General features: G+C 27.7%; 2 protein-coding genes across 2 annotated transcripts in view; one reads left to right on the plus strand and one right to left on the minus strand.

Annotated features, from left to right (window-relative positions):
- Positions 1–531: 531 nt before the first annotated feature.
- LOC112602610 (BTB/POZ domain-containing adapter for CUL3-mediated RhoA degradation protein 3-like) lies at positions 532–2,150 on the plus strand. Its single transcript, XM_025350781.1, has 5 exons — positions 532–798; positions 913–1,172; positions 1,259–1,311; positions 1,383–1,590; positions 1,669–2,150. The coding sequence occupies exons 1-5, from the start codon at positions 624–626 to the stop codon at positions 1,867–1,869; spliced, it is 897 nt and encodes a 298-aa protein (XP_025206566.1). The 5' UTR covers positions 532–623; the 3' UTR covers positions 1,870–2,150.
- Positions 2,151–6,119: 3,969 nt separating this feature from the next.
- Positions 6,120–15,887, minus strand: part of LOC112602475 (superoxide dismutase [Cu-Zn]-like) — a 76,754-nt gene continuing 66,986 nt past the window's right edge. Inside the window, exon 5 of the mRNA XM_025350568.1 lies at positions 6,120–6,723. Coding sequence (XP_025206353.1) covers positions 6,606–6,723 — 118 coding nt within the window. The 3' untranslated portion in view covers positions 6,120–6,605. The remainder of the gene's footprint in view (positions 6,724–15,887) is intronic.

Raw genomic sequence — 15,887 nt, forward strand, 5'->3', positions numbered from 1 at the left:
TTAATTTCTTATGTACCTGCCTGTCGTCTGAATTATTACAACTAATTAACCCATTATTTATAGGTACTTACATATATTTACTGCTTAATTTTTTTTTTAAGATTATAATTCATTTATAAAAATAAAAAATGTTTAAAAAAGTGTTTTTAAATTTTGATGCCATTTTATTTCATGGATATAAGTATATAGTAAATAGGTAGAACTAAATTTCGGTTTGATCGTCAAAAAAAGATAAATTGTTTGAAAAGCCTAGCAGACAGCGGTAGGTAGTAGGTACCTATAAATATATAAAAAATGTATACAGTTTTTATTTTGATATAATTTTAATCGTAAAAAATGACGTTTAATACTTCAATCCAAATTTTATGATTTTGATTTTTGATCATTACCTATAATATTTTAAAGTGTTTTTCGCAGCTGTTGCCTGTTATACTAATGAAATTTGGAACGTCTGTTCTCTTATCACGAATTCATGGTGGCACGACGCTGATACATAAAAATAATAATAATAATATAACTAATATCATTCAATGATAATAATAACAAATAACATACTTTTAAAATGAACTTTTTCGTCAACCCTCAAATTTCATAATTTAGTTAGACCGTGTGACTGTGTTACAATGGGCGCTACAGCGGCAAACGAACCAAAATCGGAAATTTCCAATTATGTTAAGTTGAACATCGGTGGGTCGTTGTTTTATACGACTGTGACAACGCTTTCAAAACTTGACTCGAAACTTCGCGATATGGTGTTGTCAGAAGTGGCACAAAATGCTGAAACATTGGAATCGGAAGGTATTGATTTCGTTGTTAAATGTTTAATTATGAGTAATATTATGTGATCTGTTGATCTGTGGGCAATTAGGCATTGGCATACCTATTTGATTTATTTAGTTTTTCTACCAACAGGCTGGGTGTTTATTGATCGCTGTGGAAAACATTTTGGCACCATACTCAACTTCTTACGAGATGGTTCTGTACCATTACCTGAAACGTGTGTGGAAATATCTGAGATACTGGCCGAAACCAAATATTACGGCATTTCGGAGCTTCACGATGCATGTGAACAGGCGTTGCAAAAAAAAAGAAGTCAAAATACAAATATAACATGGGTCACATTGATAACGTCACAGAATGAAGCTCAGAAACTGATATCCATATCGTCAAAGGTATTTGTTTCATTTTGGTTGTTCAAAATAGTTTGTTATTTATCACTTACATGTAATTTACATTGTTTTGAATTTTTTTCAACTAGCCAGTGGTGAAATTTGCAATTAATCGTCATAACAACAAATATTCTTATACAGGGTATGTTTGTACGTTACTATATTTTAATAAAGAACTATAAAGTTTATTATGATACGTTTGTTATACAACAGGGCATCTGATGATAATCTGTTGAAAAACATAGAGCTGTTTGATAAACTGGCAGAAAAACATAGAGAACGTGGTCTATTCATTAAAGATGTCATTGGATCAAACGAAATTTGCTGTTGGACATTTTATGGTCCTGGAGGAGCTGTGAAAAAAGTTGCTGAAGTGTGTTGCACTTCAATAGTATATGCTACAGATAAGAAACACACAAAGGTTATGCTTATATTAATACTATTTTTATTAAATTATTGTGCACATGAACCAAACAATAACCTGTTGAATTGATTACAGGTGGATTTTCCAGAAACACGTATCCTGGAAGAGACTATGAATGTCATGCTACTGGACACACGAATCAACAAGTCTGTACAGGAACACGAACTAATAGAAGCCACATCAAGTTCAAATGGTAATTGTCGTTGCTCGTGTTCAAGTCAATGGTCAGATGTACTGTGGGAGAACAGTACAGCTAGCACATTAGAACACAACTGAACACTATGATGCACTAACTTAAAGTTGTAAACTGTTGCTGTTCACTTTTAAATAATTGTCATGTGAATTTATTTTTATTATTGAAAAAGGTTTTAACTAAAAACAGTTTCCTTAAAATTATTGACCACTGTAACAAAACTGATGCAAATTATTACTTAGTGTAATCTTGTACAAGTTGTATTTGTTGAAGGTTGTTAGCTTAATGATCTTGATAACAACAATATTCAAACATATTATTATTTTCTTTAATAGTTAAATTTTTTAGTTAGGTATTTATAAAAATTAAGTCTTATATTATTTTCTTGGTTTTTAAACAAATAAGATATTTGGTAAGTTTTTAATTAAAAATGTCAAAATAATTATTTAATTAATAATATTTACCTACTGCTTTTTAATTAAAATCATACCATTTTTATTTAAAAATTTGGATTTAACCACTAATACAATTTAATAATTTGAATCATATACATTTTATTTAAATTCACATTCTTCCACAGAATATGATTTAAATAAAAGTTTCAGAAATGCATAAAATATTCTTAATACATTGGTGTTATTTAATTTATGAAATAAATATTTTGTTGGCGTTCCTAATGTTACATTATCAACACATACTAATCAAAATATTTGTATGACCTTTTATACTTTTTTTAGTTTCCTCACTCTTCTCAAAGTCTAAAAACTGTTTTAAAAGGTTTCTTTGATTGTTAAATAAATAGTTTATATTATATCTATGTTATGTACATTGTGTACTCAACTCAAAATTGTTCTCTATTTTTTTATTTTTTTTTTTAAATATTAACTTATCTGTATTATTGTATTACTGTAGTAAGGTAGTAATACAGTTAAAGGTTTTATCATTTATTTTGAAATTATTTTAATATATAAAATAATACAATTATACTTATACAAAAAAATACATAAATCAAGATATGTGAATGTCTGTAATAATTGAAAAAATTAAACTGCCTACTCTACAACTACAGTTAACAATGTGTATATTTAACTATACTAATAATAAGTATGTATTATAATATTATATATTTTTTTATAAAAAACATTAATTTTTATTATAAGTTTTATTTTGTTCATAAATTTAGTTCTGTATTACTTATTTTATTTTTCTCCAGTTGAAATTGACCTCTAAAATTTTGAGTAGAAACATAACTATTTAATTACTGTTGTAAATGCAATTAAGTATATATTATTTTATTATATTTTCAGTGGTACTCCAAGATTTACGACTGTATGAGTATACTATGTGTATAATAGTTATACTGCCTTAAAAAGTAAGTATTTGTAGAAAAAAGAAATATCTTGGTAAAATCAATAGATAAAAAACATTGATAAAACCTAATTGGTTACCAGTAGTGCAACTTGACTTTAAGGGGTCCATGTAAAATTGTCTAGATATCTGATATATAGATAGACAATAGATCCTTGACTGTTAATAAAAATGAAAAACATTCACACCTTATTATAAATAAAAATATTATTTTGTCATATATAATGGTATGCTGATATATCATTGTATAGTTTAAAGTTAATAAGTAAACAACGGTCGTCATTACCGCACATTTTACACCGTTCAATACCTAACGCACATATTAATTCTATTGTTAAAAAGGAAAATTTGAAAGGTTAATAGTTAAAAACCGCATACATTTGATTGAAAGTTAAAAATTCAACATATTTTATTGTAAAAAAAAAAAAAAATTTAATTTAAATAAAAAGTAATTTTAACATATAATTAAATTGAAATAAATTTATACCTTAATGTTTTTAAATAATCAATTCAATTTATTTCCTTGGTCATGAAACGATTATATATATTTTTCTTTTTCCTTATATATACCTACTTTACGTGTACGGTTTACGTTGTCGTTTTGTATGATTCTATCTTGATTAAATATGATTAACTGAAGTGTGCGGTATTAAACGATAATGTTATTTAAGATAAATGTATATTACGTTATTGATATAAATTAATGTGTGCGGTATTGAACGGTTTAATTTGGGAAAAACATAAGGGATTAAGATACAAAAATATGCAGTTTTGAACGATGACCTTTTTTTGAAAGTGTGCGGTTATGCATTCATGCCTGCACGCAGATAACGGTTACTTCCAATATAAATTTTTCATCACTGATGAAAGGGATGATTCAAAATTTAAAGATTAGGTACGTAAATTTTGACCCGTATTAGTAATAGTGGGGCGCGAGACGTTTGATATTCTTGTGTGCCACTAGAGACTGGAGATGACCAAAAAAGGGTCTCTACTACCAAGGAGAAAGCTAGTTTTTTGAAAACTCCAAGACCTTTGATGAAGCCACCAGCCACTTTGGTCGACTTGATCATGTAGTCTATTTCACCAGTGCATACGCACCAATAATTCGAGCAACACTTCTCAAACACCGGCTATTGCGAGCGACAAATGCAGGGTTTTACTTTTCAACGAAATAAACCAGTATTATATTTATTTGGTTTTATGTGTTCAGAGAGTTTTTTTATTTGTGCCACCTTCTTCTAATAAATTTAATAATATATACACTGCTACGGGTCGGTTAAAGTTCATGTCACGTGGTCATAACTCATAATATACTCTACATTATTATTATAGCTTATATTACGGTTTACTTGATAAAATTCTCAAATACACGACCTCAATAGATTTCCAAAGATCAGGAAGCAGGAAAAAACGTAAATCTGATATTTGTATCTGGGAAGTGATTTTATTTCCAGCACTTTAGGGAAGTATCTCCCAGATTCAGGCCTTATTATTCTAGACCTAGCGTCCCTTTTAAAACCCTGTTTAATCCTCCCGTCTATAATTTTTACTAGAAAATGTTATTTATTTTATTTTTACGTTATTACACTTGTCATAATTAATAACTATTAAATAAACATATTTTTTGTGTAAAAATTTAAAATCAACTCTTCTTGTTTTTAAGACAACAGGCAATTAAACTATTAATAATTTGTTTATATCCAATAATCCAATTGAACTATTTTTAACATTTCAATGTTCGATGCACCGATGATGGAAAGACGATCTTGCCTCATTGTGTTTCACATGTAATTCTCAATCAATTTTAATTTTGAGTAAGATCTCTCTGCGAGTATCGAAGAAACTGTTACATATAGCGTTACATTTATATAGGTATGGTTACAATTAATTTAACTAGGTATTGTTAGAAAAAATAAAATATTACAAGTGAAAATTCTGATGATAAATAATATTTTGTTAAATATTGATGTTATAAAGGGTAGCAGGAATTGTTGTACCTATCTGCACTCTCTGACACAATAACTTTAAACAGTCTAGCTTAACTGATTGATGAGTAGGATTACTATTAGGATATTTTTTATTTTACCCAGGAGTAAAAACAAAAGCAAATAGGTCAGGTACTCAGGTTTACAATAATTCGTTGACTTTTCACTCGCAACATATTATTTTATTTGTTTATTTGACTAAAATGTCTAGTACGGTTTAAGTCTACATTTATATAAATATGAAAATACCGTATATCTAGATAGCTTATACATGTATAGGTATCTATATATTATGGAAGATATATAATGTATTTAGTGTCTTACCTACGTGAATAATATTATATTATATAACTGTCGCAATGATAATAATAATAATTCTTATACATAACATAATTTATATAGATACATAAACATAATATAATATATTAATATATGATAAAATGTAGAGAGGAAAAAACAATTTTGGTAATTATTGAACTCGTAATGGGTGGTGTGGTGCCCGACGAGGATCTTCGCGTATTAGATGTATTTTTTCGGTATATAAAACAATAATGAGTACATGGCCTTAATGAATAGGTGTATATAATATAATATTATTATGTTTTAAGTACAATAGTTTTATTTTTTATTTTTATAAACGTATATGTGAACTTAAATGCATACAAATCTTAAAATATCTGTAATATTAATTATCTATACCTATGTATAATATTATTAAATAGGTAGTTTGTTCCCCGAATATCGTTTTATACGACGATTATACGCGTGATTACAATCGTTTAGTAAAGAAATTATTTTTTATGTATAAAAAAAAAATCTATATCGACTAATAAAACAAGCGAAAACACGATTTTAATGTATATATTAGTGTTATAATGTATATGTACAATTCAATATTTTATAATAATAATAATAATAATAATATAATTTATAATTTATATTTAGTGGTAAAAGTAATAGGTTATTATAATAATAAAATAATGTTAATTAAAAAAAAAACAATAATAACTAATATAAATAATTATATAATAGACATTTCCGCACGTGTTATATCAAATCCTATGTATATTCTAAAGCATCTATTTCAACGTTTCGGAAAAAAAATGTTATATAATATTAAAGTCATCTTTGTTATAAATATTGCAACGTGATATTATACCATTTAAAATATCGTGTTACATAATATCTACCAAGGATCTATGTACTCGTGTTGGTGTAATGTACTAATGTAAGTGGGTATACACATAGTCGGACAAGTGTGTATTATCTACGTGATATCTTAGGCGAAATTAGAATTTGTTTTGATGGGGAGGAGGGAGTCAGTAAAGTTTTAAATCTTAATGATATCTAGTAATGATTAAAAAAATAAATCATTACAGAAGGTTTTTGTGACGACGATCGCGTAGCGGTGGTATAGAGATGCAGGTGGTTAGGACATATCAATGGCGGGAACGTTTAGAAAATTAAAACGAATTGGCGATTAATTTGGATGCTATCGCGGCCATGGCAGTCAGTAATAAGACGTGTGATGTGACCGGACTTCGGTGACCCGCCGATTTGTCCCACGGCGTAATTGGATCACTGTGTAAACAGAAAAAAACAATTAGTAAATTATTTTTTAGAACACAGATATGAAAAGTCAAAAAAAAATTTCAAAAACAAAAACATATGTAACAGTTTTATATTATATATATATTATATAACACATTTCAAACACAATTTTAAATAATAGTTCCATACAAATAAATATCTATGGTTTTAATGCCTCAAATATTATGTTCGAATTGTATAATTTACGATGCAAATATTCGATACATTTTTAAAATTCTAAAAGATAAGTGTTTTTTTTTTTGCTTGTTATTTTTGTCTATCATTTGGAAAATAAGACCAATAATAGTAATCATTTACCGAAAATACCGTCATTTTGTATTTCATTAAATTAAATATTACACCAAGTTATATAATTATTGTTTTGCAATTTCTTAAAGGGGACTTCGTATTCTTCAAAAAAATGTCAGCTTTATGACCATAGAGAGTGTATAATATTATGTATGAACTATATAAACATACAGTGATGATAAAAACGGATTAAAAAGCTTCCAATTACACTATATATAATAAATATATATATAGATATGTATATTATATGCGCGTTCAAATTCCCAATGTTTCACGATCTTGACGATTTTGTCAAAGCATTATATTTTCGACGACATTTACGACACTCAGACAAAATTAAATTGATCCGAATTCCTCCGCTACAACCGTAACAATATAATAAGCAGTAACGTATATTATTATAAGTAAGCGCCATAAGGACGGAATATGATGGTTCCATCTGTGACAACTATATTAAATATATATATATATATAATATGTAATGTAATAATATAATAATGCAGAGAGAAGATCCCGCCCGCTCGACGACCGACGACAATAAATGCTCCGTCGTTGTTCCGTCGGCTTTTGCAGCGTACATTATATAGGAAACGCGAAAGTTTTGCAGAACAAACGAAAGTAAAATAAATACATACATATATACGTATATATAATACATATATGGTTTTGCTGGTCGCCGCTGTGGGATTATCGCGTACTTATACATACAGATATAAAGTGCGCGTCTGGTTTATAATATACACATGTGGCGGGCACATATTATAATATAGATAGGATATTCGAATGTGCGTTCTGATATACCTATAAAAATTTTCGGTAGTGTACAACATTATTATTGTTATTATTATTAATGTTATTATTACTATTATGCTAATAATTCGGACACGTATAGGCCGCGACCGCGAACAGTTGATTTTTGATTATAATATTATTGCGATTTTCCCGAATATCGTACACCGAATTATATGATTATGGTGTGCGTATAACGACGAATGTTATTGAGCGTCTGAGCGCGTCATAACATCATAGTAAAGTAATACTATTCGTACGGTCGAATTCCGGAGAAACTTGATTTAACATGGTTTCGGTTTCGAGGATTTCGTGATATCGTTTCCTTTTATTATTATTATTATTATTAATATTAAATGTCGCGTTTAAAAACCATTACAGACGAGTATAAATACGTCACATAATATATTATTATAATGTTAGATTAGGCGAACACGTATGGTCGGTAAATACTATATTAAATTATCATTATTATTACATTACAATAATAACACAGTCATTGCGGGATTATCATCCGGTATCCACTATTGCATAAAATTGCATACACGATATCGATATGTCATAAATATTATAATATAGGTATTATAATATATTATTTTATGATATTTATTATATTATCATGATATTTTCATATCTTTAAAAAAATATTAGGTTTACAATAGTATCGTAATACTTGCAAGCAGGCGACAACGTGTGATGTGTCTGCAGCGTGTATATCAAATGAAAACTAATGTTTAAATTAGAAGTCGAGAGAATAAAAAAAATTTCTCGGTCATTATAATAATAACAATACATACAAATCTTTTTATTTTAATTCTGACCTTGGAGGTATTAGGTGAGAAACCATATTAAGAATACGCAATATTGATCTCCAAAAAACGATGTTTACTCATTAGTGATTGCTATGATTTTAGGTTAGGTTAGGTTAGTATTTTTTCTATTCTGAAGTCTGACTAAGTAATCGCTATTTAACTAAAGCCAGTGCTCGCGAATTAGGAGTGGAGCTCTTATATTAATTTTTAAACTTAATGAGCATCTGTATTGATTAATTTTTATTAGAACATGAAAGCAAACGTTAATTAACGTACGAGACGTACGCTATTTTTACAAAATACTTTTTTTAACTTAGGTACATTATTTTTAATTTTTTTATATCACAAAAATCATATTGAATAAAATATTTAAATTCAATTTGATTGAACTAAATATTTTTTAATATCATTATACGATAACAACTACCTATGGATTACAATTCAATTTTTAATTAAAAAGAAATATATAAATTAATATTTATTCAATTAATCAAAATTATTTTTAATATTAAAGATTAACTACCTACATATTATTCTTCAAAAAAATGTTTTTTAATCGCTATTATAATGGTATTTGTTATTGGCACACTCGTATATTATAATTATTAATTGTTTGTGTATTTTTGCTAGGGGTTGCAAAGATTTTTGCTTCGTCTCTCACAAGTTAGGGAGGTCAATAATTTCAAAAGATCTATTTTTTTTTAATCTAGAAAACTAACTAGATACGCTTTTTCTATGTTTGTCAATATTCAAGAACTATAAGCAGTCGGGAGTATACGCAGAAATTTTCTAGAGAGAGGGGAAATGTGTATATAAAAATATTTATATATACCTTTAAAAATATACTCTATAGTCAATACAAACATTGAACAAAAAAAAGCGGTGGAGAGTAGAGAAATGTCCCTCTTACGCGCAGCATTCAGGTTATTGTTAATGTTGACGTTGTTAAAACGCACATGAACACATCGTGTCATTATCGCTATACACGCAAACGTATAATATATTAGTACATATAAACATAGGTACTTTATAGATAATAAACTGTTTGACCTGTTTGCGACAGACGAAATCAATAAAAACTTAATGATAAAAACATATTAATGTATATAAATGAATCAAATGTAAAAATAAAAATAAAGAAAAGGTCAAAATCGCACTTCCGTCACACGTACGTTATGCTCACAATAATATTACAAGCATATATGCATATAAAATCTCGCACCCTAATGAACAGTAAGTGCAGTAGTTCTTAATACTCTATGACCTAACCATAATAAATAACGCGAAAAGGCTCGACTTGTTGCCTTTTAAGTGAATCGAATAAATAACATGCTTGTAAATATGCAAAGCGGTTACTATATTTAATTCTCGATTGTTTTTTATGGACGCATATATTATAGTAACCACCCTGTAGTCGAGATGTACGTATTATTGTACTGTTTGTACTTATTCAATTATATACGTTTGTCAAAATAACAAACAAGTAAAAATAAATAAATAAATAATACAAAGCGCGTAAAAAATTGAGTGAATATTAAAAAAAATCGTATTTATTATTTTATTACTATTTCGCTAAAACGCCTCGTCGTCGACATAATTAAATTTCGTCGGTAAAAACTTCGCGTTTCGATTGAATCGAATTAACGGCTGTTCACGCGCGCCTTATGAAAATAACTAAGCAGTAAGCACCAGCCATAAGTACCTATAGCTATACAATATATACATATTATATAATATATGCTGATTATTTAAAAAGGAGGATTTGTCTTTTCCGTTTCTCCATGAGCGGGTGACAAATAATTTGCATAATCCACGCTCCGACCCGTCATTTTTATTAAGTTAATAATATGATTTTAAAACGAGAAAACCTGGGGAGCGCGACAGTTAAAAAGACAAAGTTATTCAACGAGGAAATCGAAAAAAAATATTACCAATTTATTGTACATTGATTATAAATGATTATAGTGATTATAGCTTTTATTTTTTTAAGGGTTTAAAGTTTTTAATTTTATAATTTTATATCAGTTTTGACATGGTCGTACTGATCGCAACAATGTACATAATCCATATTATATATACGAAAAAAAATGTTTTGATAAAAAAAAAAGTGATAATAATTATCTATACAATGTATACATATAAGGTTTAATATTATAAATTTTATGAACTTGTAATACTGCAGTCTCTCTCTCTACCGCTGTTCTCACCACGAATGACAATAACGGATATAAATATACATAACATAATATGAAGCGAGTAGGTTATGTGCACAGCATATTATACGCTAAGGATGTATGTCTATGTGTAGTGGGATATGATTTATAACATCTTTGGCACTTTATCGGGTTTCATTGTTATACGTTTTTAAGGGGTGGCAGTTTTCGTCAAAATTTTCTCGAAATTAACCTCCTGCCCTTCGTCGTCGCCGTGGTTTATACATTATAATATTATATGCCATTGAGTTTATACATAAAAAAAAAATATATATATAGTATATAGTATTATAATATTATTGAGTTGCCAGCGGTGGCTTGGTAGTTGGGTCTTACGAAAATTCATCTCTCTTTCTCTCTCTATGTACGTATAATATTATATATCATACACTTCCGACGTTTTCAAATTTCATATTATATAACATATATTGTTATTATTATTAAAACACACTCTATACAATGTCGACGGGGACGTGTATAGTGTTTGTGGGATGTATATACATATATTGGTACCTATATTATGATGTATATTGTACATTGTATACCATAATATAAACAACGAGATATGAATGGTCCTTACTGCCGCCAGTCGAATTGTACGTATAATGTAAAAATATAAATATTAATATATTTCTAAGCAGTTTAAGAGATTGTTAATCAATGCCCGCTGTTTATTAAACATATAAAAATATTTATATACTGTAAAACCGACATTTTTGTTTGTTTTAAGGCCTAAGCCAATAATGATGAAATAAATTTCATTATCGTATTTTAATTTATATAATATATAAACCTAACACACACACATACACATAGTTTTTATTAAAAACAAATAATATACTTAAGTGGATGCCACATCCGTATGTGTTGTCTCCGTCTTATAATCATAAAACATGTCAAATTTGAGTTCAACCAACTATTTATTGTTAACTTAGATATTAAATTGAACTGACCTATTATCAAATTCGAAAACTTAGGACATGAGATCATGTTCCCTCTTAGGTTTTTACAATATTTTGATTTTCAAGCGAGTTATGAGTATGCAAAATATTAAAATGCTCATAACTCATTAAATAATTAAACAAAAACAACAAGCAAGAGGTATCCTCATAATAATAAAATTTAAATTAATAAACATAACTATGGAAATCACTTAAGATTTTTTTTAATCGAATTTCTATATAATACTTAATAGGTTTGGTTAGTGCGTATTTGTATCAATAAAATTACTATACTGTAAGTCGAGATACAAAACAAAAATTTAATTTTTTTAAGATAATTTAAGGCCAATAATGTTAACTGAACTCACGTAAACACGGAGAATTGATTGATACTCAATGATTGCTTTGGAGATGATAGTTTGATTTTGACACGATTTACCAACAATATGGCCGACATATTAATAGTATTTTTTAATAGTTTTAAACTATAAATTAGTTATATTGTATATAATTCATTATGTATTTTGTACCTATATAACTTTAGGTTTATTGATAAATGCGGAACTCTGTGTAAATCGCATGCAACTATGGTGTATACCGAGATTTAATCATTTAAAAAAGAATGTTGGTTTGTTTCGAACTAGGACGCATCTTAATAGAGTATAACTTATCGATTTCTCGTGAGTACGAATATCGTATAAATATAGGTGTATGTATAGTACTACATCATGACGAACTTAAAATTAATGTAGGTAATCTAACCTATGGCTACAACTTTTAATCCATAATAACTATTTAAAGTTGTTTCATTTTTTTAAAATATTTTTATGATTATTTATAATTATATTTAAATATTTATTTAAATAAAAGTTAAATAATGTTAAATATTACATGTATTTTAACGTCTCATGCGATAAAAGCAATATTTTTTGACATAAAATTATTGTTTTTGAATAAATGTTGCGTTATTTTATCCTCTACGATGACTGCCTTAATAATATCAAATACAGCTTAGGGTTAGTTTTTTAAAATTGTGGATTTGAAAGGTTTATACAACAATGTTTGTCAAATAGTTGTTTAAACTAATTTCAAAGCATCGTCAATTTAACCGTGGGCGCTGAAACTGTTTAATTATATATCATGGTCGGATAAAACTACGAAATTATATAAAACGCGATGGAATATCAAAATATTTTAAATACGTATTTAATTAATCCGTGAGGCTTTAATGTTTGTCCTGTGCTGTCACCTTCAATGCTTAAACTTGCAACGTGACAGATCATAAATTGAGTCGTGAATTTAATTGAACAGTGATTGTTAATAAACACATCGAATCACCGACAAAAGAAGGATTTACAGTTTCCTTTAGAATATAATATACTCGCTCGTAAATTTTAATATTGAAATACTGCTTTGTAAAATTGTGGCATCGAAAACAGACGTAGATCTAAAATTAATCGCGAAAGTTTAAACCTCGTCTTCAATTTTTATAATTGTATACAATATCAGGATTTACGTTTGTTTATATAATTGTATTTTAAAATCCGAAAGCGCGTACTCCACTCAAGATCATGTTGGTTAAAATTTATTTGACGTTCTAAATGGGTCAAGGTCAGCCGATTCTTTTTTTCTTTTTATATGCATTGCAAGTTTTTTGATCGGTCTCAGAGCTGATTAGGTGTAGAAAAACTTCTTGGACGTTTTTCGGAACTGCAGTGAAGACAGTGTAATAACTAATAAGTAATCATGACCCACCGCCATGCAACCACAACCTCCGATGTGGCGCGCGTAGATTGCCCTCGGTTTGATACCGAATATACAATAAAATTGTAACTTTTATTTTCATTATTGTACATACAGTTTTATAACTATTATTTTTTTCTTGAAAACTTTTGTTTTATGTCATGAAATATATATATTATATTATATCACGCTTTGAGACCACACTGTGAATATAAAATAATTTTAGTTATTTTTTTTCTCTAACATAATAATAATAATAATAATCGATGAAAACGAACATTTGGGCCATTTTATGATGGTCTTGAATTAAAAAAAACTTTTGTTTCAGCGCGAGCCGATTAATTATTTTTTTTTTATCATTTATATACACTGCTCTCTGACACAAATGGTAAAAAACACTACGAAACGATATGCAATTATATTCGATTTTATTAATTGATTGCGTTCCGGTTATAAATACATGACAATTATTTATACTAGTGTTATAAATTATAATATATAATATATTGTACTTTCATTAAGCATTTCTTCTTTATTGTTGTACGACAGCAATTTTCAGTTATTTCGCTAGTGTAGATACTTGTGTCACACAGTGAAATAATTAATAACCATTTTTTACAAGTATTGAGTACAAACATAAAAATCGATGAAAATATTCTTATTTTCCAATTGCCTTTAATGTAATAATAACAACATGACGATCGACGTATAATTATATGCCTAAACACGAGTTTTTTTCATTAAAAATAATATATAATGAGTGATGACAAGATAATAATAATAATATGGTGTCCGATTCGAATTCACTATGGTACGATGACAAAAACAAAATTGTTCTTAAATAAATAAATGTATATTCAGTGATTTTTATATGTAATGCAATTGCAAATACTCTTCATTGAAATTCGAGCGGTTCGTTATTAGTACGAGTAGTTAGATTAATAAATTAATATAAAATGCATGATTTGTAGCTTATTGTAAAATATGAATTCGTTAACATAATATTTAAGTTAGATACTAATAAATTCAATTTCAAAAAATTTATTTTACAATTTCTTGTATTTTTTTTACATTTTTAATTTACTGGGTCATTTTTTGGCCATTTTTAAATTTTTTATTACTTTTTCCGATTAACATATTTAACAGTATAATTGGAAGAAATCAGGAGAACTAACTTGTTTACTAGCTTTCAGCTTAAAATTGGACGCTTGTAGTATTAATATTTAAACATTATTTAGATATTCTTGTTTAAAAATATAGGTAATGTTATATTACGACAATATTGAACAACTAAAGTGTACGGGTGATCAACCGGTAGAATTATTATCGAAATATGTATATATATTATTATTATTTAAAATGTAGGTAATTGAATGAGATAATTTATTTTAAATTTTATATAATTATTTATATTCTAATTATAGTTATTATAATTTTTAAGTAGGTAAAGTTAATCAATTAATAACTATTGAATTTTTCTAGACCAGCTAAAATGTGGTGAGTCCATTCAATATATGTGATGTACAATTTATGTAGTTTTGAATATTTTGTATACTTTTTCAATATTTGACATGTTTATTGGCAAACGATGTACCATATTTGGCGCAAGTAAACAGACAATGCGCATACTTATATGAGCAGAGATTATACTGATAGGTATATGTACTTTTATTTTCGCAATGTTTGACATTATACGTGTATTAATATATACCACTTATTATAACTGTAGCCTAAAATTTAGTTAATTTAGTTAAGTGCAATTGATTAATTTTATAAAAAGTTAACCAATTTTAAAAAAGCACGCAGGCCTAAGGTGTCATATTTTTGATTTGTTTTCGTGACGTGTCTTTTTTTGAGGCTGTGTCGTATAAATGCGTATTGTTTTTTTTATACATATATGAAGAAAAGAATCGCGAAAAAAAAACAAAAATACATTGCGCATACAGCAGCGGGAAGAAAATAATATCGCCGAACTTTTTTTGAAAAAAAAAAAAAACATAATAATGGTATAGGGGTGAAAAAAATATCGTCACGCGCCTTTTGCAGTGTAATTTTCAAACTGTCGTTATCGTATTATTATACATGTATACTTGCGGCAGTTGTGCAGAATTACAAAGTTCGATATAGTTTCAATCGTCACAAATATAATATAATAATATATAGTGTATGATGGTACTTGGACGTCGGGCGCAAGAGAGTGAGAGGTGCCTGTGGTAGAGTTGTTGCGTAGAAATTCGACGAGGGAAAATATGTTTTATTAGTATTATTATTACATAAATTGCATCCAACAAGCAGTCTTTTATAGCGCATTCGTATAATATGTACATATACGTATTAAATAACAATTT

This window comes from Melanaphis sacchari, unplaced genomic scaffold (assembly GCF_002803265.2).
Source record: "Melanaphis sacchari strain LSU unplaced genomic scaffold, SCAv2.0 Contig8_pilon_pilon, whole genome shotgun sequence".
NCBI classification, from domain to species: Eukaryota; Metazoa; Arthropoda; class Insecta; order Hemiptera; family Aphididae; genus Melanaphis; species Melanaphis sacchari.